Source organism: Mustelus asterias, chromosome 9 (assembly GCF_964213995.1).
Source record: "Mustelus asterias chromosome 9, sMusAst1.hap1.1, whole genome shotgun sequence".
NCBI lineage: Eukaryota > Metazoa > Chordata > Chondrichthyes > Carcharhiniformes > Triakidae > Mustelus > Mustelus asterias.
In genome coordinates this window covers 90,694,862-90,722,572 of record NC_135809.1, presented here as the reverse complement: position 1 = coordinate 90,722,572, position 27,711 = coordinate 90,694,862, and the positions used below count along the sequence as shown (strand labels likewise).

At 43.6% G+C, this 27,711-nt stretch overlaps 1 protein-coding gene across 1 annotated transcript in view; it reads left to right on the top strand.

Annotated features, from left to right (window-relative positions):
• Positions 1-244: 244 nt before the first annotated feature.
• tph1a (tryptophan hydroxylase 1 (tryptophan 5-monooxygenase) a) overlaps positions 245-27,711 on the top strand; it is a 32,636-nt gene continuing 5,169 nt past the window's right edge. The window contains exons 1-9 of the mRNA XM_078221244.1: positions 245-385; positions 3,354-3,537; positions 4,018-4,047; positions 12,003-12,103; positions 15,138-15,205; positions 18,844-19,040; positions 23,213-23,348; positions 24,890-25,016; positions 25,298-25,393. Of these exons, the coding sequence (XP_078077370.1) occupies positions 12,005-12,103; positions 15,138-15,205; positions 18,844-19,040; positions 23,213-23,348; positions 24,890-25,016; positions 25,298-25,393 (723 nt within the window). The 5' untranslated portion in view covers positions 245-385; positions 3,354-3,537; positions 4,018-4,047; positions 12,003-12,004. The remainder of the gene's footprint in view (positions 386-3,353; positions 3,538-4,017; positions 4,048-12,002; positions 12,104-15,137; positions 15,206-18,843; positions 19,041-23,212; positions 23,349-24,889; positions 25,017-25,297; positions 25,394-27,711) is intronic.

The window sequence follows — 27,711 nt, the reverse complement described above, 5'->3', positions numbered from 1 at the left end:
GAGTGAATTTTAAGGGTTACTTTTTTCTTTCACACCTAGTCAAGTTTGCATTAGTATTTGTCTAAATTTTACTGTTAAAGTTAAGTTTATTTAAGTTGTAGAGATAGGCATCTGCAGTTAGTTAATTACCTAGCTGGTTTGAATTGGATTCTTTAGCCAGCAGTGCTGACTTGTCTCTAGAATTTCTGCTAGTCTCAATGCAGCTGGTCTTTATTGATATCTTTTTTATATCTGGCAGATTAACAAGTCAAATTTCAGCAAAATTGAAGAGAATAAGGAGGATAAAGAGAATTGCAATGAGTCTGCCGAGCGGGGTCGAGTGGCTGTTGTCTTCTCACTGAAAAATGAAATAGGAGGGTTGGCGAAAGCACTGAAACTCTTCCAGGTAGCATCATTTTACACATTTGGAGCAAACAAGGAGGAAATATCATACGCCTTCTGCCTTTCTCACTCAGTCACTCATTCATGTCTGTGCCTGGTACACAAACATGCTCCATTAGCAATTAACTATACTCAACAACTAAAATGATTGCAAACATCCAGCTTGTGTCACAGTAACTCCCACTTCCAGCTCTTGCTCAGAATACAGTCTATATGATCAATGCTACCGCTTTGAGTCTGGGGCTCCCACATGTGATGCTAGGAGTACCAGATAGGCACCTTGGAGTCAAGTTACCTTGCCATCTATAGATTATTATTAATCCCGAACAGCAACCCTATGTCTCTTCAATGACTTTTTGTCCATTCCTGTATTCCTGCAATCCTGAATTTGTATAGGGTATTGATGCACCATTGATTCACGCAAAGACTAGTTGTTGCGAAACAACAGGCTTTTATTAACAAAGAACTGGAGCACTCCCAAACTGATAGCTAATCTGAACTGAGGCAAAAGGGGTGGAGAGCAGCCACCTTTATCCCCGAGGAGGGCGGAGCCCCGGATTGAGGAAGCAGGGGCATGTCCAGGCATATCACATAAACAGACAACTACAGTGGTTCACCACAGGTATATTTTCCTTATTTTGGGAATACAAATCATTGTCTCTTGAATGGTAGAAAACAATGGCACCAAATCAAATGGACAGATGCATGCTATTTCTCCTGAAAATTTCAATTTTAAGCGATTTGTTAGCATCAATGAATGGAAAAACTACCACCAGGATCCAATTATAATTATGGTGCTTTTACATTTCTTGGTCACCCAACTGGTACCAAACAAACCGAAGTGGGAATATACGTACTGTAGTGGAGACTGCAAAGCTTTAAGTATCCCAATAATAGTGCTAATCTAATTTTACAAAGCCGATTAAACGGTGTGGTCAGAATCTAGAGGGCTCAATCAACAAGCTCCTGCAACGTTGCTACTGTATCTCACCTACTGACCTATCTCGCACCCTGGCCTAAATTCCATTGATAAATATGGCCCAACCTGACTCCAGCAAATAACAAGTTGTAATTGTGGAAATGATTGGTTTTTATGTGAATGATTATATTTTAAATGTTATTTTTAAAAACAATCTCACAAAATAAATAAATAGCTCACTAAATAAATGAAATTGAGAGTTGTCAGCTGTAAGGTCTGTCTGGATGAGTACGGTAGGGACTGCCAGCTTAAATAAGCTTAATTAGTGGATGTGTTCAAATCCCCAGCACTCTCCCTAAATCTCCTCAGTGTTAGCCATTAACTCAATCTTCCTTATTCACCCTGAACAAAAGTGCAAGGGTTCATCTTGTCTGTCCTTTAGGAAGATTTAAGAGCACTTAATCAATAGTTAACAAATAGGAAAGGCAACATACTAAATCTGAAATAAAAAAACAGAAACTATTAGAAACACACAGCAGGCCAGGCAGCATCTGTGGAGAAAGCAACATTGTTCTGATGAAAGACTATCAATCTCTAACGCTAATCATAGTTTCTTTCCCCAGACGCTGTCTAGACCGGCTGAGCACTTCCAGCTTCTGTTTCTCATTCAGTTAACAAATGTTGCTTTTTACAGCTATATATCCTAAGAACATTTAAGAGTAGTGCAAAATATTGCAAAGCATTGAAATGGAAAAAAAAACTCCATCCAGTTTATTTCACCCAGGGGCAACACTGGGGCACTGCAAACTGTGCAGTTTCCCAATTAGGGCACTGAGTGGATCCAGTTCCAGTGACTGTCTGCCACTGGCAGTAGAGGTTGTCCAGGCAGGCTGTGTTTTCAGCCTAATGAACCCTGTTTCTGCTTGACTGGTCTGTATGAATCTTCTCCATTAGGGACGGCGTTTAGGCACTTGCCCCAGTTTCAGGGCCCTTATAGGGGCCAGTCCTCAAACTAAACCTTTGCACAGGGCTATGCAAAGCAAACACTGTTCTTGTGTTCACTTGTATGATCACAGTGGCTTTCTTCTATTAAACTTTAGCTGAAGAAAAATACTTGCCCGATCCATTCAAGAACTATTTCACAAAGTGCAACATTATATTTGCAGTTGATTGGTTGTCAAGAGCTTGAGTATTAATGAATAGAAAGATGTGCTGCTGTAACTTTTTGTCTCGCATTCATCAGGGCAAATGCAACAATGCCAAATTTCAAACAATCACAATTTATACAATGGAGAAAGGGTGCTGATTGGTTGGAAAACTGACTCTGAATTGCTGAGGTGCTGCCAGGGAGAAAGTAATGGGGAACTTTAGGCACTCCAAGCTGCTGGATAATTCACAGAAGGCACAAGGCTTGAACATATTCTTTGGGTATTTCCTTCCAACAAGCGTAAATGAGCCTTATCATAGAATCCTATAGTGCAGAAGGAGGCCATTCGGCCCTTCGAGTCTGCACTGTCCACAATCTCACCCAGGCCCTAACCCCATAATCCCATGCGTTTACCCTACTAATTCACCTGACATTAAGGGACAATTTAGCATGGCCAATCCACCTAACCCGCACATCTTTGGACTGTGGGAGGAAACCAGAGCACCCGGAGGAAACCCACGCAGACATGGGGAGAAAGTGCAAACTCCATACAGACAGTGACCCAAGCCAGGAATCGAACCTGGGTCCCTGGCACTATGAGGAAGCAGTGCTGACCACTGTGCTACCGTGCCGCCTTGTTAAGAGTTTGACTGGTGATTTTAAATTTGTTGTTAGTGTAGCTATTAGCACACTCAGAATTGTTCAACAATTGCAGGATCACATCTAACAGTAGATGTTTGTTTGGCTTTGTTGTTAGTATGGTCATTCTGCCTATTATGAACAGCCAAACAACATTATAGTTGAGCTAAAAAGAAAACATCCAAATGAAAATAGTCATGCTGTGCATTTTCAGTATTTTGTCATTAAACCACATAATTTCATGTATTGTCTCTATTCACTCTCCAGGAGAAACATGTGAACCTGGTTCACATTGAGTCTCGAAAGTCCAAGCAAAGGAACTCTGAGTTTGAGATCTTCTTGGACTGTGACAGTAACAGAGAGCAGCTTAATGAAATCATCCAGATTTTGAAAAGCCACATTAATGTGGTTGCCCCAAACCCACCTGACAACTCCTATGCTCAAGGAGATGGTAAGAAATATGTCAATGCATCACTGTGAGTGTGTGTTGCTGAAACTGTCTGTGTGTATTTCAAAGGGCCAATTATATTAATATGTATCAATAACAATGAGCATATCTGCATGTATGTCAGTGTGCATGCATGTCACTATTAGTGTGTCAGTTCATGACAATTTGAATGTCAGTATGTACCCTAATCAGTTTGTCAGTGCAACTGAATCACTATTATTGAGCAAACTGCATCTAAAATGGCATATGAACCTATGCATGTACCACCATGTGATAATGCATCTTGTGTATCTGTGTCATTGTCTAAGTATCACTGAACATCTCAATTGATATGCTTGCAGTAAGAAATATTTTAGTAATTATTCTTTGTGAGCTATTGTCCAAGTAAGACAATGCCACATCTGTAGAATAGATTTCCATGAATATGGTCTTGTAGGTTGAGCATATCTGTAAGTTAAAATAATTATTTTCTTTATCACACAGATGTACAAATTTATTCCATTGTTGTTGATGGTATGTATACATGTGCATTAATTTTCTGTTGTAAAGTGCTCTCTATTTATTCAAATGTTGCAAAGTTATTGAAAAAATGACAAGTACAAAAAGTGATTGCATAAGACAGGACCACATTCTGCAGCCTAACATATTATTAGAGAACATGCAATCTTAAGAAATGGTTAAAATGTAGTCAGTGACAATGATAGCTACAACAATAGGGAGGCTGCATTGCAAAGCATATCACCTTTGATGTGGTTCAGGCACCTTATTTTCTGAATTAATTCAATTCATTAATGGTGTCCTTTTTGTCATTATAACACATAATAAAATATTTCGATAGAAATTTTGTGCTGTAGTTTTCTATGTTTCTAAATTATAAAGTGTACAGTGTCATGTAGAAATAGAAATTGCAAAGATTATTGGCAAATACTAAAATAGAATTTATGTAGTGTAGGTAAATACATAAAAATATTGATATTTTGGGAAACGCGCAAATAAAAATTGGAAGTATTATGGGGAAACGTGAATACAATTTATAACAATTACATGCAAATATATAATAAAAAGACAAGTAAATGTTTTAATAAGCATTTTATATATGCTGAGAAAATATATGAATAGAAAATATAAATATAACAAGGTAAATATGCCAACAGACATTATAACAATTGGGGGAATTGTTAACAAAAATTATGAATATTACAGGAAGATGAACAGATACAAGTTATGTTCGAGAGAAATGTGTAAATGGGAATTTCAAGTAATGTAGATAAGATATATTACAAGAAACTGCATTTAAAATACCATTTAAGAAATATTTCATCAACCAAATAATTAGAAAATAGAAGCAAAAATATTAAAGAGGAACATGTAAATCAGAATGATGAATACAGCATGATATAAATCTTCTCGGAAGGCATATTAATGCAATTCTAAATACATAAAATGTATACTTGTATGCTGAAATGAAAATAATATGTTATTCATTCATATTTTAAACTGTAAATATTATAAGTAAACTTGTAAATTGAAATGATTAACAATATAAAATCTATATGTTATAGTATTAATAAAAATTCTAATTACTGTAAATGTATAATTTGAAATTCTAATTGCAGCAAGCTGTATATGTCACAGGAAATTTCTCAGTTGTAAACATTACAGCATTATTATTCCAAAACCAGACATTATTTTGAACTGTGGAAGAAAGAGACAGACAGATAGACAGACAGACAGACAGGCAGCAAGATAGACAGCGAGCCAGACAGATCGATAAAATGTTACAAGTTACAGTATTAATACAATATATATTAATAGCTGTTTGGTAGTACAGAGCATGGGTGTTGCTGAAAAGAGACTTTTTTGTTGAAGCTTTTCGTCTTGCACTCAGTGGGACATTTTGCAAGAGTACAAATCCATGGAGGGCAACAAATTTATACTGTGTGAGAAGCAGGTGCTGATTGGTTGGCTGATTGGTAGACGCACTGCCATGGGGAATGTACCAGCACTCTCTTCTTGGACAGTATAAACTTGTTGGGGCCGATTTTACCAAATCGGGACGAAGTGCCGGGTCCGGTCGTCAAACGGATCCGCGCCCGGCAGCCGCGCTCCAGCGCGCCCATACGCCTTTTATCGGCGCCGGTCTATTGGGTGGGGCTTAGCGCTGTTGGAGCGGCCGGAGCTCCAACTGCGCATGCACAGTTCGGAACAGACCGCAGGCAGCGCGCCCGGGCGCGAAAGGCAAAGCAGCACAGACAGCAGAGAGGATGGAAGGAATTCCCTTTGGAGGATAATGTCCAAATCACAGGAACTAAAAACCTGACTGTCCAAAATCTGGGATAATATTACAGGACAGGGATGGGGGGATATACATTTTGAAATATTATCCCAGATTTTGGACAGTCAGGTTTTTAGTTCCTGTGATTTGGACATTATCCTCCAAAGGGAATTCCTTTCATCCTCTCTGCTGTCTGTGCTGCTTTGCCTTTCCCTGGGGGGGGGGGGGATGGAGAAGGGGAGTGACGTGTCTGCCCCTGGGTTAGGGGGGGGGGGGGATCCCTCCTCCGATCCCTCCCCCCCCCCCCCCCAGGGAAAGGCAGAGCAAGGCCAGGAATGTGCAGGAGGCTGTCGACAGACTGCAGATCGGAAGGATGGTAGAGGGAGACCAGCGATCAAGCTCGGTCGGGGGTGTGCCTCCCAGGGGGGTCCGATCCCGGGGGGGGGGTCTGTCTCCCAGGGGGGTCCGATCCCGGGGGGGGGGCGGGGGGGGGTTGGTCTGTCTCCCAGGGGGGTCTGATCGGAGGGGGGGGTGGTGGTGGGCTGCTGGAGTAGTTCACGGGGGGGGGTCCACGAAGGATAGTCGGGGGGGAGGATTGGCTTCGGCAGTTCCCCTGCTGAATTGGAGTCCCATTCAGACTTTTATTTAGCAGGTCGTTTAATGCGCGGACGCGAAATGGGCCACAACCTGGTAAAGTCGGATTCGTCGGTAAAGCTGGGCGCGAGCTTCATTAAGTCGATTTAAATGCATGCAAATGCATTTAAATCGTCGCGCTGGCTGATTCGGGCACGCGCCAGATCCGTGCCCGGATCGGGGCTCAGTAAAGACGCGATCTGCCATGAGTCGGGTGCAGATCACGTTTTAGGTCCGAAGCCCAACTTTACTGCGATTTCGCGCTAAAATCGGGCCCGTTATCGCCTTTGGATTTGTATTCATGTGAAATGTTCTGATGAGTGCAAGGCAAAAAGCTTCGACAAAAAAGTATTTCTTTTCAGCAACATATATGATACAGGAAAAACCTGGTGTTGTTAAACTTCTTACTGTGTTTACCCCAGTCCAACGCCGGCATCTCCACAACAGGAAGTGTCAACATTGTAAATGTTGCAGGTTAATGTATTAATTGAAATATTCTTTACAGAAGAATATGCAAATATAAATCACTTCACTGAATTGATGGATAAATATACTTAGAATATATTTATATTAGGGAATATTGTGTAAATGATCAATATTGGTGAATGCATGGTTAGTGCATAAATATAATGTAATATATTGAAATGTTAAACAGAAAAGATAAATGGCAATTTTAGGTATCGATTAATATTAAAAGATTACATTTTGTTGGAAGCTGTGTAAGAGATGATAAATATTAGAGTAAAATATCTCAATAAAAATGATACATTGCAAGTAAACACATAAATAGAAAATACAAATTGGACTAAATATGCCAAAATAAATTCTAAATTATACAGGACAACAAATAAAAATGTTGATAATCACAGGTCATGGTTTGAGTAGGAATGATGCACATCATAGTTTGAAACTTAGATATAAATATCACATGATATAATTTATAAATGAAAAGAAATGTATGCATTTTCAATTGTGAATACTGCAGTACACTATCAAGAGAGGTTATAGGAATTATATATATATATTACAGGAAGTTGTGTCAAGTACCTATATTCATGCAATACCTTTTAATATCGTAAAATATTCAAAAGTGCATCAACGTTCAATATCAGAACAAAACAATAAGCAGAGTCAAAGACAAAGAGGCTTTGGGGGTTAAGATAAACATAGAAACTAGAAGTAGGTGTAGACCATTTGGCCCTTCAAGCCTGCTCCTCCATTCACTATGATCATAGCTGATCATCGAATTCAATATCCTGATTCCCCCCCCCCCCCTTCCCCTCCATATCCCTTGATCCCTTTAGCCCCAGGAGCTATATCTAATTTCTTCTTGAAATCAGACAACGTTTTGGCCACAAAACACTTCCTGTGGTAGTGAATTCTACACATTCACCACTTTTTGGGTGAGGAAATTTCTCCTCATCTCAGTCCTGGGTTGTGAAGGAGAAGAGTTTATGAAGGTAATTCTGGTGCATGGACAGAGGAGATGGTTAAATGCTCTGAGATTAAGGAGAAGTGAGTAAGGAGGGTCAAGAGATTTGGAAGCAAACTGGGATGTAAGGCTAATAGAGGCTGCTGAGGAAGCTGTTAGTGTGAAGGGATTTAAAAATGAACACAACCAATATAATGTTGCAGAATTCAAACAAGACTAATGGTTGTGCTGGGATAGTAAGGTAAAAGTACAATAACATGAAACATTTAAAATTGATAATTAACTATAAGACTAGTTCTGAAAATTTCTGAATTTTACTCAGTGTTATCTCTCTATATACAATATTAACTGCCTATGGTATCTGTGTATGTACACACTTAAGAATGGAATATTACTCCCTGTGCTTACGCCAGTCTCTACTGAAATATAAATTTTGCCTGTTTTAATCTTAGTGCCTGTCTATATAAATATGGAATGTCAACCCTTTGTAATGTTTATAAGCCTCTAAATTACAAAGGAATATTAGCTATTTGTAATCTCTGTCTTTGTCTTTATAATTGTAAGACATTTTACTCTTTTACTTTATATGCCTTTCTTCATATATGGAATAATACTGATCTCTAATGTCAGTTCACAATCTATGCAAATATAGAATATTACTCAACTCTGTCTGTACCTGCGTCTATCAATATGGGATATTATCTATCTGTAATGTGTGCCTTTATACCTGTTAAATATTACTAGCCTATAAAATGTGCCTTTCTCTTTATACATGTGAAATAAAACTCTATAATGTGTCTCCTCTTTATATAGTTGGAATAGTACTCATCTATAATAAGTGCCTTGCATTTTAGAAATGTGGATAACCCTCTATACATATTTTCTCTATATAGAATATTGTTCATCTGGAGTATATATGTCTTTATCTATATAAATATAAAATATTACCTATTGTAATATGCTTCTGTCCCAATATAAATATGGAATGTTACCCCTCAATAATAATATGGAATGTGACCACACTTTGTAAGCAAGCATGAATATACTGGCTCCTCACTGAGTGCAGCTTGACCGAGTGTGAGCTTGGGACTTCAGTGAATGAAATTATTTTAAGGATTAATCTCTTTGAAAAATCTAGTCTAGTTTGCATTTAGCATTTAACTACGTTTTACTGTTAAAGTTAATTCAGTCTTAGTTAGGTATAAACAGGCTCTTTACTGGAGAGCAGCTGCAGTTAGTTAATTAGGTAGTCAGTTTGAACTGCTTTTTCTAGCCAGCAGCACTGACCTGTTGCTGTAGAAATCCAGCTAGTCTCAATGCAGGTGGTCTTGCTAAGTAAGCAAGCACGAAGACAACAGCTCATCAATGATTGCAGCTAAACATAGAGAGTTGGAATAGTATCTGGGAAAGGAAGCCAGACTGACGGGATTGGAATGGTATCTGGGAAAGGAAGCCAGACTGACGGGATTGGAATGGTATCTGGGAAAGGAAGCCAGACTGTCCAGGATAGGGATGGTATCTGGGAAAGAAAGCGAGACTGCCCGGGATGGGGAAGGCACCCAAGAAAGGAAGCCAGACTGTCTGGGATAGGAATAGTATCCAGGAAAGGAAGCCTGACTGTCTGGGACAGGAATGGTATCTGGGAAAGGAAGCCAGACCGTCTGGGATAGGAATGGTATCCGGGAAAGGAAGCCAGACCGTCTGGGATAGGAATGGTATGGGGGAGAATGAATGGGCTCATGGTAGAGATGGTCCAAAAAGGCGGATTTGGTGCTGTCTGTGGAGAGGTCCTGGGGTTGAGCTGAAGGCTGAGGGAACTGGGGGGGGGGGGGGGGGGGGAGGATGAAACAGTCACAGTGAGGGGGAGAAGTGGGGTTTTGTACAATGGCAACTCCAGGGTCATGGTCAGATAGCTAATGGGGTCTGAGTGGTCAAGGAAATGGACAAAGCAGGTGGTGGAGTAGGGATCAGGGTCAAGATGGGCAAGGTAATGGTAATGGGTGTAGACTCGTAGCGGAGAGAAGGCACGTGTCGGGTGATGGTTATAGGCTCGAGGCCAATAAGAGAAGGTTGAAGGGTAACAACAGGGAGAGGAAAGGTTATATTAGATGGGTCAATGGTGATGGGGGAAGAGTGGAAGGTGGTGGAGTCTGAAATGTGACGCATTGTCTGAAAGTGTGATCTTTCATGGTGGGAGGGAGGTGTTTCGGGTGGGAGGAGTTAGTATTGAACACAATTGGTCGACTAAAGGGACAGCCTAATAATCGCAAGTCAAACAGGTTGAGAACCATGCTCAGGTGTGTTCTCTCTAAGATGAAGCCCACACTGCAGCAGGTTTGCTCCCCAACCATGGGTCTCAGTGAGATCCCAGATAGATCGGGGGCTACAGTAAACTAATGGATAACTCAAGCTGGTGAAGGCGAGGGGCTGGACCACAGGAAAGGATGGAGAGAGGCAGGGGTAAATTCCAAGGGGTCCAGGAGAGTTGGGGGAACTGGCAACAGTATTCTTGAGGGTCCTGGCTTTTTAGCTACAAAAATATTGATCTATTAGTTGAGCATACTCAGTCACAGAGTCTCCACTGCTCAATGGGGTGGAGACATCAAAACACTCAGCATACTCTGAATGTTGAAATTCCTACACATCTTAATTAGGGATGATGCATTTACTCTGAGACAGTGTCCTCTTGTTCTGGACACCCCAGCCATGGGAAATATCTACCCTGTAAAGCCCAGTAAAAGGTATTAATGCAGTCCATTTCGCCAGCTATACTTTTCATTATCTCACTATCTAGGAAAGACTCCAGTTTTTTATTCCTCGGCCTACAGTGAAAAGCCTCATACTTTTGACCCTCAAGCTCCATCTGCCAAATTTCTGGCCACTCACATAGTCTGTCCATCTGCCCTTGAGGCCTCTTTGCTTCCTCCTCAATTCACAGCGGGATAACAGCTGCACATGCAATGACGGCTGCGGACAGCATTCTCTGAGTGCTCCAAACTGGGTTAGTGATACCTGTTGGGCTGCCTGATGTGCGCCGAGGCTGCACATTCATGAATTCCAAAGCTCAAATATACTCTTGTTGGGATACTCAGTGATGACACTAATGACGTGAAACAATAAATGGTGTATCGGTGGAACGGCATCATTGGGATCTGATGGGGAATGAAGTGCAATGCCCTTAAATCCATGTGATTATTGGAGCAATTAGCAGCATAATGAGAATACAGCAAACCTAAGCACAGTGTAATTAAACATACTTTAGAAGTGCGAATCATGTATAATGTAAAAATTGGACACCCGCTCCAGCTATGTGCCTTCAATTTCTTTTCCTTTACTTTTTCTATTGCTATGCCTAGGTGCAATCCTGATATCCATAGCTGAGGTTGAAGCAGTCCCCTGACTGCTCTGCCCTGTTGACCATGACTCTGGTGGTCCAAGGCCTAGAGGGCTCCAGCCTGCTAAGGGTTTCCTGCTCTGGTGCAGGTACACCATGCTTGGCCTGACCTGTTGGGGGTGATAGTGTCACTGATAGAAGGGAGGCAGAACAGCAGGAGAGTCTTAGGGTGTCTGGATGGCACTCTTCCTCCCTCTCCTTTCCTTAAGTACAAGGTGCATCCTGAGGGAGGTGAAGATTCCTTGTTCCCTTCTTGCCTAGCCGCTGCTGCTCCCATGGCTAGAGTGATGGAGTGCAGGGTCAAGCACAGATCGGGCAGACTGGACATGGACAAACTCCACCAGTTTTTGTTCCAGCCTGGGCAGCAAAGTGGTTAGCACTGCTGCCTCACAGCGCCAGGGACCTGGGTTCGATTGCAACCTCGGGTCACTGTCTGTGTGGAGTTCTCCCCGTGTCTGCGTGGGTTTCCTCCGGGTGCTCCAATTTCCTCCTAAGTGTGGGTTAGGTTGATTGGCCATGGTAAATTGCCCTTTGGCAGGCTAAATACCTGGGGTTATGGGGAGTTATAGAATCATCACCAACTTCCCAAACCTTTCATTTCTCTGTGTAAATATTGCTCCTCCCTGAAATATGTGTAAATGGTGAGCAGCTGCTGTTTTTCTTTCTCGCCTATTTGCTTGAGGCGATATGAAGAGTGGAGCTGCTGTATAATTTAGTTATTTGTCTCCCTGCAGATATGGAGAATATTCCCTGGTTTCCAAAGAAGATCACAGATCTGGATAAGTGTGCAAACCGGGTGCTGATGTATGGCTCGGATCTAGATGCAGATCACCCGGTATGAAATGCTGAGGGGAGGGGGGGCGTCCCTATCTCACTCCCTTCTCCTATTTATTTTCTTCAGCTCTGTTTGGATAATTTATATAAAATATCGTCACAATGGTGTTTATGCCACTCTTTAGTTGGGAACTGGGAAGTGTTCATGGTGGTTTGATGTTGATATCCCCTCCCCCAGTGGGCACTTGTTCTGTACCCATGGAAGTAGAGCTGACATTCGGGGATAAGTACAGTGGTGCACTAAGTCTAATAACTTTGAACTTTAAGATGAATTTCTGTGTTCAGGAATATCAGTGTTGGGAATAGAATGCTTTATTTTGCAGCAGGCATCTTATGAATGATAATATTTTAATTGAAAAGTAATACACCCTTCTGATAAAGTGTTTTTAAAAAACGCTAAATTGGCCCTTTGAGCTGAAAGGGCAGGAAACTATTCAGCTCTTGCCCAGTTTTGAACCATATGATAGTGAACTGGATACATTTTATTCACAGATCTTTCCTCCCACGAGGGTTTGCTAATTTCCCCTCAGTATCAGAGACTATATTAACAATAATGACTACAATGTGTTCTTCCAGTGTTGGGAGCTCCATGTACCAATGCACCCAGTGACGACTGAACGTCGGGTAGGAGAGTCTCAGGGCCCAGCTGTTACATACATGACCCCGTTTTGGGTGGCACAATTGGCCGAAATCACAAATAAAATCACAACTTTTGAGCCATCGGCTGATCCACACAGTTTCTTTGAGGATGTTAGGCAGCAGAAGATAATGCATGGGCTAGATGAAAGGGAAGAGGTGAAGCTGATAGTCATGTGCCTCAGCAAGTCTGTACGGTCTGCCCTGCCAGCTCCTCAAAATGTTGGGGAAGGAACCTTAAACGGAATTAAGGAAGCGATATTGACCGCGGTGGGGTTTAATAAAGGGGATCCTGTGGATGGGTTAAATAAATGTAGGCAGAGGAAAGGGGAACATCCGACTGCCTTTGCCGGTCGTTTATGGATCCCCTTCCCGGGAGTATATGGGGAATTGGATCGGGCTAGATTAAATGAAACTGATTCATCCAAATGGGCTCGGACATTAGTCTTGCACACCACAGAGGAAGGCAAGAAAGCCTGCACTAATTTTGACCCCGCAGAGACCACACACAATGAAGCATGGGTTCTCCGACGCTTAGCTCGAGTCTGGGAACAGGAAGTTCAGCGAGTCCCAATGTCACGGTCAGAAAGGGAGGCGAGAATGCTTCTGATGAGGGTTAGCCAGGGTCCAGTATGGAGAAATGAGGGTAGAGGGGATCACCAACACCAGAGAGGTACAGCTCCACCTTACACTGCAGCTCCGGGAAGAGATAAAGGGACATGTTTTAACTGCGGGCAGCCAGGACACTTCGCCCGAGATTGTAGGAGACCCCCGCCACCATATACACAGTCCCTGAGACTACCAGGACCACCGACTCCACCAGTTAGGGCAGCTCCTCGGTACGAGGGAGAACACCGCCCACCACCGATGGAAGGTCCTGGTCACCCCATGCATACCGTAAGCATGAGCCCATCACTGTATCCAACTGTCCCCGCCTATGGAACCCTAGATTGACGGTGCCCGGCCTCCCCAACCTGGATCTGTAGCACCAGGTGGGATAGCGTAGGGAGACCCCTAGTTAACGGTGAGGTAAGAGGCCACCTCGTAGAATTCCTTTGGGATACCGGAGGCTCCCAAACTACCCTGAATGTATCAAAATTAAAAACAGACATTCCTTGGCCAACTACGGACACAATTACACTCAGTGGATTCACAGGACACATGCAGGACGCATTACAACCCCTATACAGGTCCGCCTAGGTAACATGGTGTGTGACCATCCGGCGGTGTTAGTTGACCTTCCCCCAAACGCTGAACACATCCTTGGGTCTGATTACATGAATAAATGCAATCTTTCATTTGATCCAGCTGATCGACGCATTTGGCAGATAGAGAATGCGGATTAGGGAGAGTTAAAGGAGAATGCTAGACTTTACGTTACGCAAACCGAGGATTGGGGTCCAGCATCATCTTTCCCAGGGGAAATCATACCCACCGCGCCCCCAGATTCACCTCAGTATTCTCAATGGGCGGCACGGTAGCACAGTGGCTAGCACTGCTGCTTCACAGCAGGAACCCGGGTTCAATTCCGGCCTTAGATGACTGTCTGTGTGAGTTTGCACGTTCTCCATGTGCCTGTGTGGATTTCGTCTGAGTGCTCTGGTTCCCTCCCACAGTCCAAAGATGTGCGGGTTAGGTTGATTGGCTCCTTGGTGTCCCAAGATGTGCAGGTTAGGGGGATTAGAAGGGCAAATACCTGGGGTTGTGGGTATACGGTCTGCGTGGGATTGTTGTCGGTGCAGGCTTGATGGGCCAAATCATGTAGGGATTCTATGCTTCTGTGGCACAGTTTAGACAATGTGGCAGTGTGGCTAATTCCAAACTGATACTTTCTTTTCCTTTTGCTGTGCTTTTGTTTCTTCTTTGCTTCTGCTTTCTCCCTTCCTCTGGATTGTGACTGTTTCTGGCCAGATCTCTCTCACCTCATCCAATGGTCACTCTTTGGGTGAGGTTCTACCTTATTCAGGATCTACCCACTTGCACAAAGTTAAAGTCGGGCCCTGCACATATGACTGCAACCGTGTCAGTCTGTGGGTGATTTGAACTAATTCCCCTCTGACATGACACCCACTTTGCAGCTGGGGCTGGAGGAGGGGGAGGGGGGGGATGGGGAATGTGTTGATTTTATTCCTGGGGTGCTGTGACTAATGTTGATAACCCTACTGCCTGAAGCAACATCGGCTATTTCAGTACAGGCCAGAGATTGAACCTGGGACATCCTAGGTCTAAACAGTTCACTACTATACCTGATAGGCCTTTTGAGATGCACTTTGGCACTCTTTAACTATAAGTATTATCACCATTTAAAGTTTCTTTTCACGATTACTAACTTCACTGAATGTTTGCTGACTTAGAGAATGACCGAATGCTTCCTTGTCTGTTTGCTCTGCTTTTGGCAGGGATTCAAAGATAATGTTTATCGGAAGAGGAGAAAATATTTTGCTGATCTGGCCATGGACTACAAACAGTAAGTGTGTTGACAACAGTCCTCGATGTAAACCATCTCATTCGCTCAGATGGGAATTCCTTTATTTTTACTGTGTCAGAATGCTAACTTGCAGTTTAGTAACTCATGAGGCTACCTTTTGTACGGTTCCTCGGTAATCAGCAAAAGCTACTGCAGAGGGAAAGGATTGGAGAGCAGAGTGTGGAGTGGGAAGGAATTTTTAATCTGTTTTTTCTCATATTGAATTTTGTGCTTATCAACATGAGAGATGTTGAGATTGGGGATTGGATAGTTTTCCATTTCATATACCCAGTATCAGCATTAAGCAGCCCCAAATCCAGAATGGCACCAAGGGTAAAACTCCATCTGCATTGTCCCGTAAGGATAGGTATGACAATTCATACTCAGCAAGTGTGTAAAAACTTTCGGTTTTGTCGCAGGTAAAGATACCTCTGAGTCTATTCGTAGGTCAAAATACTTTGGTTTATTTGCACAATTGTGGGAGACCGTCCGATGCCTAACATGGCCTCAGATGTCTCAGAAAATACAAGCTAAACACATACATTTATACCCCACCTTGCACGTACGCAGGTTCCCAGGCTCTCACAGGTTCCCAGGCTCTCACAGGTTCCCAGGCGATTGCACATCTTCCTGTGTGAACCTTGCTGCCTTGGCGTTTTCTTCACGGTTATCCCAAGGCCGTGAGTGCTGTTCTTCTCTGTGAGCACAGGTGGGGTATCTCACCAACGTGCAAAGTTACAGTCTTTGCACAAACAAGTTAATTGGCATACAACAATTTATATACGTTCGTAGGTAATTGTATAATGTATATCGGTACAGGTAATATTTATGAAGGTATCATTATACGTCACAAAAGGCCTAGATATAGGCACCCATTGTTACACAGCAATACATAATTAAAGAATACAAAATGGCGGATTAGCCACATTCTTGAACAGAAAAACATACGACAGCTGTGTTCTTATCTGTTCTGAAACCATGAGCATGAAAACACCCTAACGTAAACATGAGTTCTATGGTATTTCTCACACAAGCTCTAAATATCACAGAGGTCACGTGACACTTTGAGTATTGAAGCTCATTAACCCATTCCCGACTTCATTCCCAATGTTAAGGCCACAAATGTGCATCCTCAAAACAACAGTATGACTGTTTTCTGCTTTCCAAATCAACCATCCCGAGGCTTCTGCGATGAAATGATGTCTTTAGTGCCAATTCTAAATTTGGTTCATACTCACTTATGGATTGGATTGAAACTATATAAACTGGATTGGATTGAGACTATATAAACTGGATTGGATTGAGACTATATAAACTGGATTGGATTGAGACTATATAAACTAGGTTGGATTGAGACTATATAAACTAGGTTGGATTGAGACCATACAAACAGCATTGGATTGAGAGGATACAAACTGGATTGGATTTAGACTATACAACCTAGTTTATGGAGAACCTTGACAGACAATAAGGATAGGGAGTTTTCTTCCAACCAGTCTATGTTGGATTCACACTAGGCTAGCGGAGATCAAGGGCCACTGCACTTAACCCAGTCCACCCATTGGATTTTGTGTTTGGAATTTGGATAGGATAACATCAGATATGCAGGATTGGACAAAAAGCAGATGTCTCAGCAAACTCAACATGAGTTGTTCCTGTGAGCAAAAATAGATTTGGTGAAAGGTACGGGGTAATCAAACTACCCAGACATTTTCCATATTCTATAGTAAATTTAGGGGGCGATCTTACTGGCTCATCATGCTAGTCGATCAGTGTGACGAGCTAGTAAGATCACGAGAGAGACAAAAAACTGGGTTCACGCCTGGCTTCTCACCTCTCGCGATCTTACCAGTCCTGATCTGCCGGCGAAATCAGGGAAGGGTGCGAGGCTGGTTTTAATATTTAAATTCCTATTTAAATATTATTAGTGAGCTTAGGATGGACGCAATGTCCCCAGCAATGGGGACCTGTTGTGATGGCCTTGGCGGTGGGACCAGGGGCCATTCAGAGTGGACAGGGACAGGCAGGGTTCAGTGCCCCTTGGGCTGTGCCAACCTGGCACTGCCAGCCTGTGTCATCTTGGCACTCTGTCACTGCCCACAGGATATCCTGGCATTGTCCACTGGGCACTGAGAAGTGCCAAGGGAGCAGGCCCTAAGGGGAGAGGCGGGGCTTAAGAGTGTGGCGGAGCCTAAGCGGCAGCAGCGTGTGGGGAGCTGCACATTCTGCAATTGGGGATTGCTGGGGGCAGCGATCGATGAGGGTCTGGATGAACAGTAGTGGTGATTGATGGGGTGTGGATGAATGGGGGCGACGATCGCCCAGGGGGATGGGTGAATGGGGGTAATGATTGACCTGGGGGGGGGAGTGGTGAATAAGGGTGGCGATCGATGGGGGCGGGGTGGGGTGAAGAAAGGCTGCGATCTATACACTTGTACACAATTAGTGGATTAGGAGATCAGACACATGCGCAATGGCACCCTCTAGCTGTCAACGGCTGGCTTCCTACCGAGAATAGATTCTGTCCACTGTTCCTACTGGTGTGAATCACACTTTGCCTCACTTTTTTCTCTAAGTGGCATAAAATTAGAATTTTTCTCTTACCGGAAATATGTGTTTTCACGCTTCTTTGTCACTTGGAATATTTTTGGTAAGATCACCCCCTTGTCATTTTAGGGTTGACTTTTTTTTTCATTCGTTCGTGGGATGTTGGCATTGCTGGCTAGGCCAGCTTTATTTCTCATCCTTTGTGAACCACTGTAGTTCATGTGGTGTAAGTACACCCACAGTGCTGTTTGAGAATTTTGACCTAGCGACAGTGAAGGAAGAGCGATATAGTTGCAAATTAAGATGGCTTGGATGGACATGCTATTGATGGGTGTTCAGGACCAAATTAACACTTTACCTTGCAAAAAATGAGTTTAGGACAGTATAAATCCAATCTGAGTTGCCAAGAACCCACAGTATAAAACTGGGCGGCACGGTGGCACAGTGGTTAGCACTGCTGCCTCACAGCGCTAAGGACTCAGGTTCAATTCCCAGCTTGGGTCTCTGTCTGTGCTGAGTCAGCACATTCTCTCCATGTCTGTGTGGGTTTCCTCCGGGTGCTCCGGTTTCCTCCCACAGTCCGAAAGACATGCTGGTTAGGTGCATTGGCCATGCTAAATTCTCCCTCCGTGTACCCGAACAGGTGCCAGATTGTGGCGACGAGGGAATTTTCACAGTAACTTCATTGCACTGTTAATGTAAGCCTACTTGTGACTAATGAATAAACTTTTGTCTCTAATTTGCCACGAACTGGCATTAATTTGGCAATCAAAATCAGCTAGGCCACAGAAGCTGCATTTAAAATTGAGAAATGACCAGAGAGTGGTTAACTTTGTATTTGACATTGCTGCACCTGACCTAGGAAACATTTATACTGGCATTGCAAACATAAATTGATAACCATTTCCTCTCCCCGAGGCTCAATATCCACCTTTTTGAATACAACCATTTCCACTAAAATTCATAAAGTTATTGCACTACCACAGGTAGTGGTGGGACACTCGGGTTTGGGATAGGTTGAGATGGTATGGTCACTCCTGACACCTGGGGGAATAAGACTATCGAAGATTAACTGTGACCTGTCTCTGCAGTGGTGACCCCATTCCACATGTAGATTTCACAGAGGAAGAAGTGAAGACCTGGGGCACAGTTTTTCGAGAGTTGACCAAGCTGTACCCGACCCATGCCTGCAGAGAATATCTGAAGAATTTGCCTCTGCTGACGAAGTATTGTGGCTACAGGGAGGACAATATCCCTCAGCTGGAGGATGTGTCCAGGTTCCTAAAAGGTGAGTCACAGAAACATGGGAAGATACCTTTTCTTTTTGATGAAGAAGATTATAGTGTCACTGGATAGTTTGTGATAGCTGTGGATTGTAATCATACATGGATACAGTATTCCCCTCTGAATTCTGTCTTCCATATTTCCTACTCTTGTGTGCTCTAAATCACACTCTGTGATTTGGTACCTTGTGTCACACTGTCTGTGATTTGATGCTGTGACATTTGCCTTGTGCTGTATAATTTGGTGCTGTGAATTGCAATTTCACTGATTTGCTGCCTTGAGTTTCTAACTCCCTGCTTGGTGCTAAATGCCACCCTTACAATTTATGTTAGATAATTTCTTGGGTTCAGCATCACTTACATTCGGGAGTTACCTGTGCTGCTCAGTATTTAGTCCTTCGATGATGAGACCTGGGACTTTTAGTTGTATATGAATCACATGCAGTTATGCCATGTGTCCTTCTCCATTCTTCCAAAATATAGACAGATTGACAGTTAGTGAGGCAAGGCCAAACATAAATCAATAAACTGGTGTAATTCACAAACCACAAGTGGATAAGTAAGGTAACATGAATAATACAGTTCACCTTACTTCACCTGCATTCATACTCCTTGTTCCCTGTTGGAAGTTCTCTCTAACCCATTTTTCAGTGAACTCCTCAAAGAATTCTATGATGTGGAGATGCCGGTAATGGACTAGGATGGGCATAGTAAGAAGTCTCACAGCGCCAGGTTAAAGTCCACCAGGTTTATTTGGTATCACGAGCTTTCAGAGCGCTGCTCTTTCCTCAGGTGAGTGGAGAGTTGGGTTCACCAACACGGTATATATCGACAAAGATTCAGTTGCAAGATAATGGTTGGAATGCGAGTCTTAACAGGTAATCAAGTCTTTACAGGTGTAGACAGTGCAAGTGGAGAGAGGGTTAAGCACAGGTTAAAGAGATGTGAATTGTCTCAAGCCAGGACAGTTAGTAGGATTTTGCAAGCCCAGGCCAAATTGTGGGGGGTTACACATGAACCCAAGATCCAGGTTGAGGCCATCCTCATGCGTACGGAACTTAGCTATCAGTTTCTGCTCGGCGATTCTGCGTTATTGTGTTTCTTGAAGGCCACCTTGGAGAACCCATACCCGAAGATCAGAGGCTGAATGCCCTTGATTGCTGAAGTGTTCCCTGACTGGAAGGGAACACTCCTGCCTGGTGATTGGCGCGCGGTGTCCTTTGAGACAATTCAGCTCTCACAACACCCCACATATAAGCCCCCCTTTATTGTGCATAGTCCCCTCATAGTCCCACCCCCACTCAGGCCCCACCCCTTTGGCACTACCCTGGCACAGTTATGGTGCACAACTGGGCACTGCCAAAGTACCAGGTGGGCACTGCCAGGCTGGCACTGCCTGATTAAAACTGCCCGGCCATGCCCCCAACTGCCTGGGAGCATCAATAGCCTTCAACTCCCCCGGCCTGACCATTGTGTTTGGTGTCCGCTACAGCATAACAGTCGTGATTCTCGCCAGCATGTCGTCTCGGGACAGAAACATGGGGGAGGGCAGAAGCAGCCGTCCTGGATGTGCTAATGCCATTCAAATTAAGACAATCCTATGCTGATAGACTTTGTTCCCTTTCTGAGGCCTCTTTAACCTGTGATTATCCCTCTCTCCACTCGCACTGTCTATACCTGTAAAGACTTGATAACCTGTTAAGACTCACATTCCAACCATTACCTTGCAATTGAGTCTCTGAGTATATATGCTGTGTTTGTGAACCCAACTCTCCATTCACCTGAGGAAGGAGCAGCGCTCTGAAAGCTCGTGATACCAAATAAACCCGTTGGACTTTACCTAGTGTTGTGAGACTTTTTACAAAGAATTCTAGATTGTTTGCATGACCCTAAACTCTGCACTCCCACACTGTGCACATTGCATACCAGCGTCTCACACATTGATAATTAGGCTGACTTTATGCGCACCTTTACCAGAAGCTTGAGCATCATGATCAAAACGTCTACCATGTAGACCATCAAAGCAAAAATAGCACCAGTTGGATCCCAATATGGAGTATTGTGTTTAGGTTAGTGCCCAGTTTAAGAAGGATATATTGGGGGGAATCTTCCCAAAAACAAATCCTAAGTGTCATAGCAGTGTGAAAACGGGAGTGTTCCACACCGGTCTTTTCAACGAGCTCGGCACTACAATCTTCCAGCACTGTGTTCTGTTTTTTCTGGGAGCTGGGAGCTTTGTGTCGGTGGAGGGGGTGGAGCCTAAGTACACTGGGGAAGCTGGCTTCAGAGCGTTTGGTTGCCATAGCGCAGGGAGTCCCGATCTCCTACTGAACTGGGAAAACTCCTCCCACTCCCACCCCAACCCCACATAGACATCGGATCTTTTCCCATCATCAATGGCATTGTCAGCCCCTACACCGACAGATCACCAGCATCAGGGTATCAGGACCCTCCTGATGAGTCCCCTACTGGACTCCGACATGTCCTCCACATCACGTACCCCTCTGCGGCACATGCCTGCATGACCCTTTCCTTGCATAATCCTGCTGCATGACCACCCCTTGCATAGCCTCCCTTGCACAACTGCCCCCTTCCTTGCATAACCCCACTCGCACAATACCCCCCTGTATAAGCCCCCGTCATTGTGCATAGCCCTCATTATAGCCCCACCCCTTTGGTACTGCCCCGGCACAGTTATGGTGCACAACTGGGCACTGCCAGGGTACCAGGTGGGCACTGCCAGGCTGGCACTGCTTGATGGGCACTGCTCGGCCATGCCCTCGACTGCCTGGGGGCATCAATGGCGTTCAACTCCCCCGGCCTGAGCATTGTGCCTGGTGTCCGCTACAGCATAACAGTACTGATTCTCGCCAGCATGACGTCTCGGGACAAAAGCATGAGGGAGGGCGGAAGCAGCCGTCCTGGACGTGCTAATGCCATTCAAATTAAAGCAGTCCTATGCTAATAGACTGTGCTCCATTTCTGGGTGTGAAGCTGTTCCTTCCGACAAGACAGGACCAGGAAAATAGGGTGGGAATTGGATTTTTACCCTTGCATGCTATCTTTCTGACTCACCACGCTGATTGACCGGTGCAGTGAGTTGGTAAGATGGCACCCATTATCTCTGGACAGAGTACAATGCTAACTCAACAGGTCAAGAGCTGGGATGAAGGGATTTAACCATGAGGGTAGATGCATACATTTGGATTATATTGTCCAAGAGCTATCAGTTGATCCCAAATTAATTTGCTTCCCTGGGAAGTCCACATATCTGGTAGTTTATAGAGAAAAAGACATCGTGGCAATCTGATTATCATATTCAAGATCTGAATTAGGTACCAGCAAATGTAGCAAAAAGCTTAAAATAAAGGATTCTGAGAATATGGTGTGTGTTACCCAGAAAATCATTGAGGTAGAATCAGTTGCGATGTTTAAAGAGCAAGATAGAAAATATTGAGTTATGGAGAAAGGAGAGGGAATTGGCAGTGAAAGAGATGAAGAATTGCCATGACAAACAGAATGGTAGAACAGGCTTGATGAGCTGAATAGTCTACACTTGTTCTGACTGGCTCTGGATGGAGTGGGTTACAATGGGAAAATATTCTTATTCTAGACTTTGTTATGTTTTTAAGTTTTTTTAAAATTCTGAATAATATTGAAAAGTTTGTCGTGGGTAAATTGTTCACATTGCTGAGGCTCAAATGCTCAAGAAACAAGGGGAGGGATGTTACGGCCTCACTCGTCCCGAAACCGGAAATTCCCGCCCGAGGTCAACGGACCTTTCCATGATCCGCTCCTCGCCCGCTCCGATTCCCGTGGTGACAGGACGGTAAAATTCCGGCCAAGGAACTTGGAGTGAAAACTAAAACATTTTTTAATTAGTGCATTGTGGAATACAATGGCCTGGAAGGGCTATTGGACGGTTAAGTGAATACTATGAAAGCTTCAAAAGACAAGTCATTTCAGGATATATGAAAGGAGTTGTGGGGCATGTTAAGAAAAGAGTTGGATGGGGTTAATCTATACAAAATTGACAGTCTTATTGGCCCAATTGGCATTAGTGAGTGCCTAAAATCTTTATTTTCTTTTGACATTTTCTGTTCATGTAACTTATTTATTTGCTTAAGTTATATCTTTTTTTATAGCTGTGGTAACACCTTTTCTTTATTTTTTTCAGAAAGAACCGGGTTCGTTATCCGACCAGTGGCTGGTTACCTGTCCCCCCGGGATTTCCTCGCTGGTCTGGCATTTCGAGTGTTTCATTGCACTCAATATGTGAGGCACAGTTCAGACCCTCTCTATACTCCTGAACCGTAAGTCTTTCACTGGCTATAGCTGGATATGATACCAAACAGCAGGGAAGACAAAGGGGGACAGCATGACAAGAACATATGATATGACTTGAAAAGCGCTACATAATTAATTTACTTACATAAAATTAGAGCTATCACACCTACTTCAAGTACATTTGAAATGTTTGGACTGGCGCCACACTTGTTCACAATCTACATAAATGATTTGGATTTGGGGACCAAATGTAATATTTCAAAATTTGCTCAAAACTAGGTGGGAATATAAATTGTGAGGAGGATGCAAGGAGGCTTCAAGGGGACTTAGACAGGCTAAGTGAATGGACAAGGACATAGCAGGTGGAATATAATGTGAAGAAGTATGAAGTTATTCACTTTGGTAGAAAAAAACTTAAAGGCAGTGCATTTCCAAAATCAAGAGAGGTGCTAATATCCAAAGAGACCTGGGTGTCCTTGATTAGGAATCATTAAAAGCTAGCATACAGGTACAGCTAACTATTAGGAAGTTAAATGGTACGTTCATCACAAGGGGATTTGAGTACAGGAGAAAAGATGTCTTGCTGCAATTGTATAGAACCTTGGTGAGACTGCACCTGAGTACTGTGTACAGTCTTAGTCTCCTTATTTGAGGAAGGATATGCTTCTCAAGGAGGCAGTGCAAGAGGGAGTGTAGGGCAGCATGGTGGCACAGTGGTTAGCACTGCTGCCTCACAGCACCAGGGACATGGGTTCGATTCCCAGCTTGGGTCACTGTCTGTGTGGAGTTTGCACGTTCTCTCCATGTCTGCGTGGGTTTCCTCCGGGTGCTCCAGTTTCCTCCCACAGTCCAAAGATGTGCAGGTTAGATGGATTGGCCATGCTAAATTGTCCCTTAGTGTTAGGTGGATTAGTAGGGTAAATGCATGGGGTTATGGGGATCGGGCCTGGGTGGGATTGTGGTCGGTGTAGACTCGATGGGCCGAATGGCTCCTTCTGCACTGTAGGATTCTATGATTCTATGAGAGGCTCACCAGACAAATGCTTGGGATTGTTTTATGAGGAGAGATTGAGGAAACTGGGTCTGTATTCTTCAGTGTTTTGAACAATGAAGGGTCATCTCATTGAAACTTACAAAATTCTTACAGAGCGTGACAGGGTAGATGTAAATAGGATGTTTCCCCTGGTTGGTGAGTCTAGGACCAGGGTATCACAGTCTCAGAATGGCAGACCATTTAAGACTGAGATGAGGAGAAATAACTTCACTCAGCCACTGGTGAATCTTCTCTAAGCAGAAAGCTATGGAAGTTCAATCATTGAGCATGTTCAAAATAGAAATTGAGAACCTACATTATTGTGAACTTTTCCTTGTTGTAATATAAGTTCAATGTATGGTGATATTTAAATTTACTTCACTCATTTCAATGTTGATCTTCAAATTAAAGCTTTAATTGTATATTTGATTGCTGCTTTATAGTTTGGTGTTTTGTTCATTGCTTGCATAAACAATGCCAAATAACATTACCCCAGGAATTTATAGCAACTTTTTTCTTGCACTTCCTTTCAAGTGACACATGCCATGAGCTGTTGGGACATGTTCCTCTTCTGGCTGAACCAAGCTTTGCTCAATTTTCCCAGGAGATTGGCTTGGCTTCTCTGGGAGCACCCGATGAAGCAGTTCAGAAACTAGCTACAGTAAGTTACATTAAAATTGTGAATGATAGAATCCCTATAGTGCAGAAAGAGGCCGTTCGGCCCATTGACTCTTCAACAGAGCGTCTTAGCCCAGCCCACCACATCCCCGCTAATTCCCCTAAAGTGTACATCTTGGGAAGCTAAGGGGAAATGTAGCATGGCCAATCCACCAAACCTACACATCTTTTGGACTGTGGGAAGAATCAATGTGAAACTACAACTATATGATGTTAGGGGCTGATTGGTGTTTCAATTCTGTTCACTGTTGATTCATTTTACAGTGCTACTTTTTTACTGTGGAATTTGGTCTGTGTAAGCAAGATGGCCAATACAGAGTCTATGGAGCTGGTCTGCTGTCTTCTGCCAGTGAATTGAAGGTTAGTATCACTCTAAGCAGACTAGGATCTGAGAGTGAAGGAGATCTGTATAATTAACATTTCAATCAGACATAAGCACTTTTGGCCTGAATTTTTCACCTGCCGAGCCACGCACATTCAGCGGGAAAGAAATGCGCTCCCGGCTACGATTAGCTCTGGAATGTGATTTCACTCTGGGCCAATTAACGGTCAGCTAGCAAAACACTCAACATGCTGGGGTGACAGGAAGAGGGAGGGCACCTAGAAAAGGGAGGGTATGGGCTGGCACTTACAATGTGCTCCCATAGGGGGCAGCCACTGTATAGCTGTCTCAGGGAGCTGCTGGTCTGTAAATAAATACATTGTGATGGAAAAACACTGCAGGGGGTGTCTCGGCAGGACAGTCATACACAAACATCAGGCACCGACCCCTTTTTAAATTTTATTTCAGCCTTGACATTTTATCCTGCCCTGGATCGAGGTTGCAGCTTGGCCAAGCGTCCCACTGGCCCATTGTAAAACCAAACAGACCACGTAAAATTGTGCTTGATTAGACCCTTAATGGGCTAAACCACCTGTTTGATTGTCCGCGGACATGTTTACAACTCTCGCGCGTGCCCACCAACCGAAATGTTGAGCTAGTGCGTGATGATGTCGGCACATGTGCCCGATATCGTCTCGCATGGTTTTATGTGCTTCCGAGTCAGGTGTGTGCCCACCTGAGCAACCATAAAATTCTGGCCTAAATTCTTACCCATTCCTTCATCACTGCTTTCCCTGCTGCACTTTTGTATTATTTATTATTTTATTTGTTAGTGTCATAAGTTGGCTTACGTTAACACTGCAATGAAGTTACTGTGAAACTCCCCTAGTCGCCACACTCCGGCACCTGTTCGGGTACACTGAGTGAGAATTTAGCAAGGCCAATGCACCTAGCCAGCATGTCTTTCAAACTGTGGGAGGAAACCGGAGCACCCGGAGGAAACCCACGCAGACTCACATCTGTGGTGGATAAGTTGTTGGAAGGTATTTTGAGAGACAGGATCTACAGGCATTTAGAGATGCAAGGACTGATTAGGGACAGTCAGCATGGCTTTGTGAGTGGAAAATCATGTCTCACAAATTTAATTGAGTTTTTTGAAGGGGTAACCAAGGAGGTAGATGAGGGTAGTGCAGTTGATGTTGTCTACATGAACTTTAGCAAGGCCTTTGACAAGGCATCGCGTGGTAGGTTGTTGCATAAAGTTAAATCTCACGGGAGCCAGGTGAGGTATCTAAATGGATACAAAATTGGCTTCTTGACAGAAGCCAGAGGGTGGTCATAGAGAGTTGTTTTTCAAACTGGAAGCCTGTGACCAGCGGTGTGCCTCAGGGATCAGTGCTGGGCCCACTGTTATTTGTCATTTATATTAATGATTTTGATGAGGATATAGGGGGCATGGTTACTAAGTTTGCAGATGACACCAAGATTGGTGGCATAGTGGAGAGTGAAGAAAGTTATCTCCAATTGCAACCGGATCTTGATCAATTGGGCCAGTGGGCTGATGAATGGCAGATGGAGTTTAATTTAGGTAAATGCGAGGTGATGCATTTTGGTAGAGTGAACCAGGGCAGGACTTACTCAGCTAATGGTAGGACATTGGGGAGAGTTACAGAACAAAGAGATCTAGGGATACATGTTCATAGCTCTTTGAAAGTGGAGTCACAGGTGGACAGAGTGGTGAAGGCGGCATTCGGCATGCTTGGTTTCATCGGTCAAAACATTGAATTCAGGAGTTGGGACGTCTTGTTGAAGTTGTACAAGACATTGGTAAGGCCACACTTGGAATACTGTGTGCAATTCTGGTCACCCTATTATAGAAAGGATATTATTAAACTAGAAAGAGTGCAGAAAAGATTGACTAGGATGCTACCGGGACTTGATGGATTGAGTAATAAGGAGAGGCTGAATAGATTGGGACTTTTTTCTCTGGAACGTAGGAGGCTGAGGTGTGACCTTATAGAGGTCTATAAAATAATGAGGGGCAGAGACAAGGTAGATAGTCAATATCTTTTCCCAAAGGTAGGGGAGTCTAAAACTAGAGGTCATAGGTTTAAGGTGAGAGGGGAGAGATACAAAAGTGTCCCGAGGGGCAATTTTTTCACACAGAGGGTGATGAGTATCTGGAACAAGCTGCCAGAGGTAGTAGTAGATGCGGGTACAATTTTATCTTTTAAAAAGCAGTTAGATAGTTACATGGGTATGATGGTTACAGAGGGATATGGGCCAAATGCGGGCAATTGGGATTAGCTTTAAAAAAAAGGGCGGCATGGACAAGTTGGGCCGAAGGGCCTGTTTC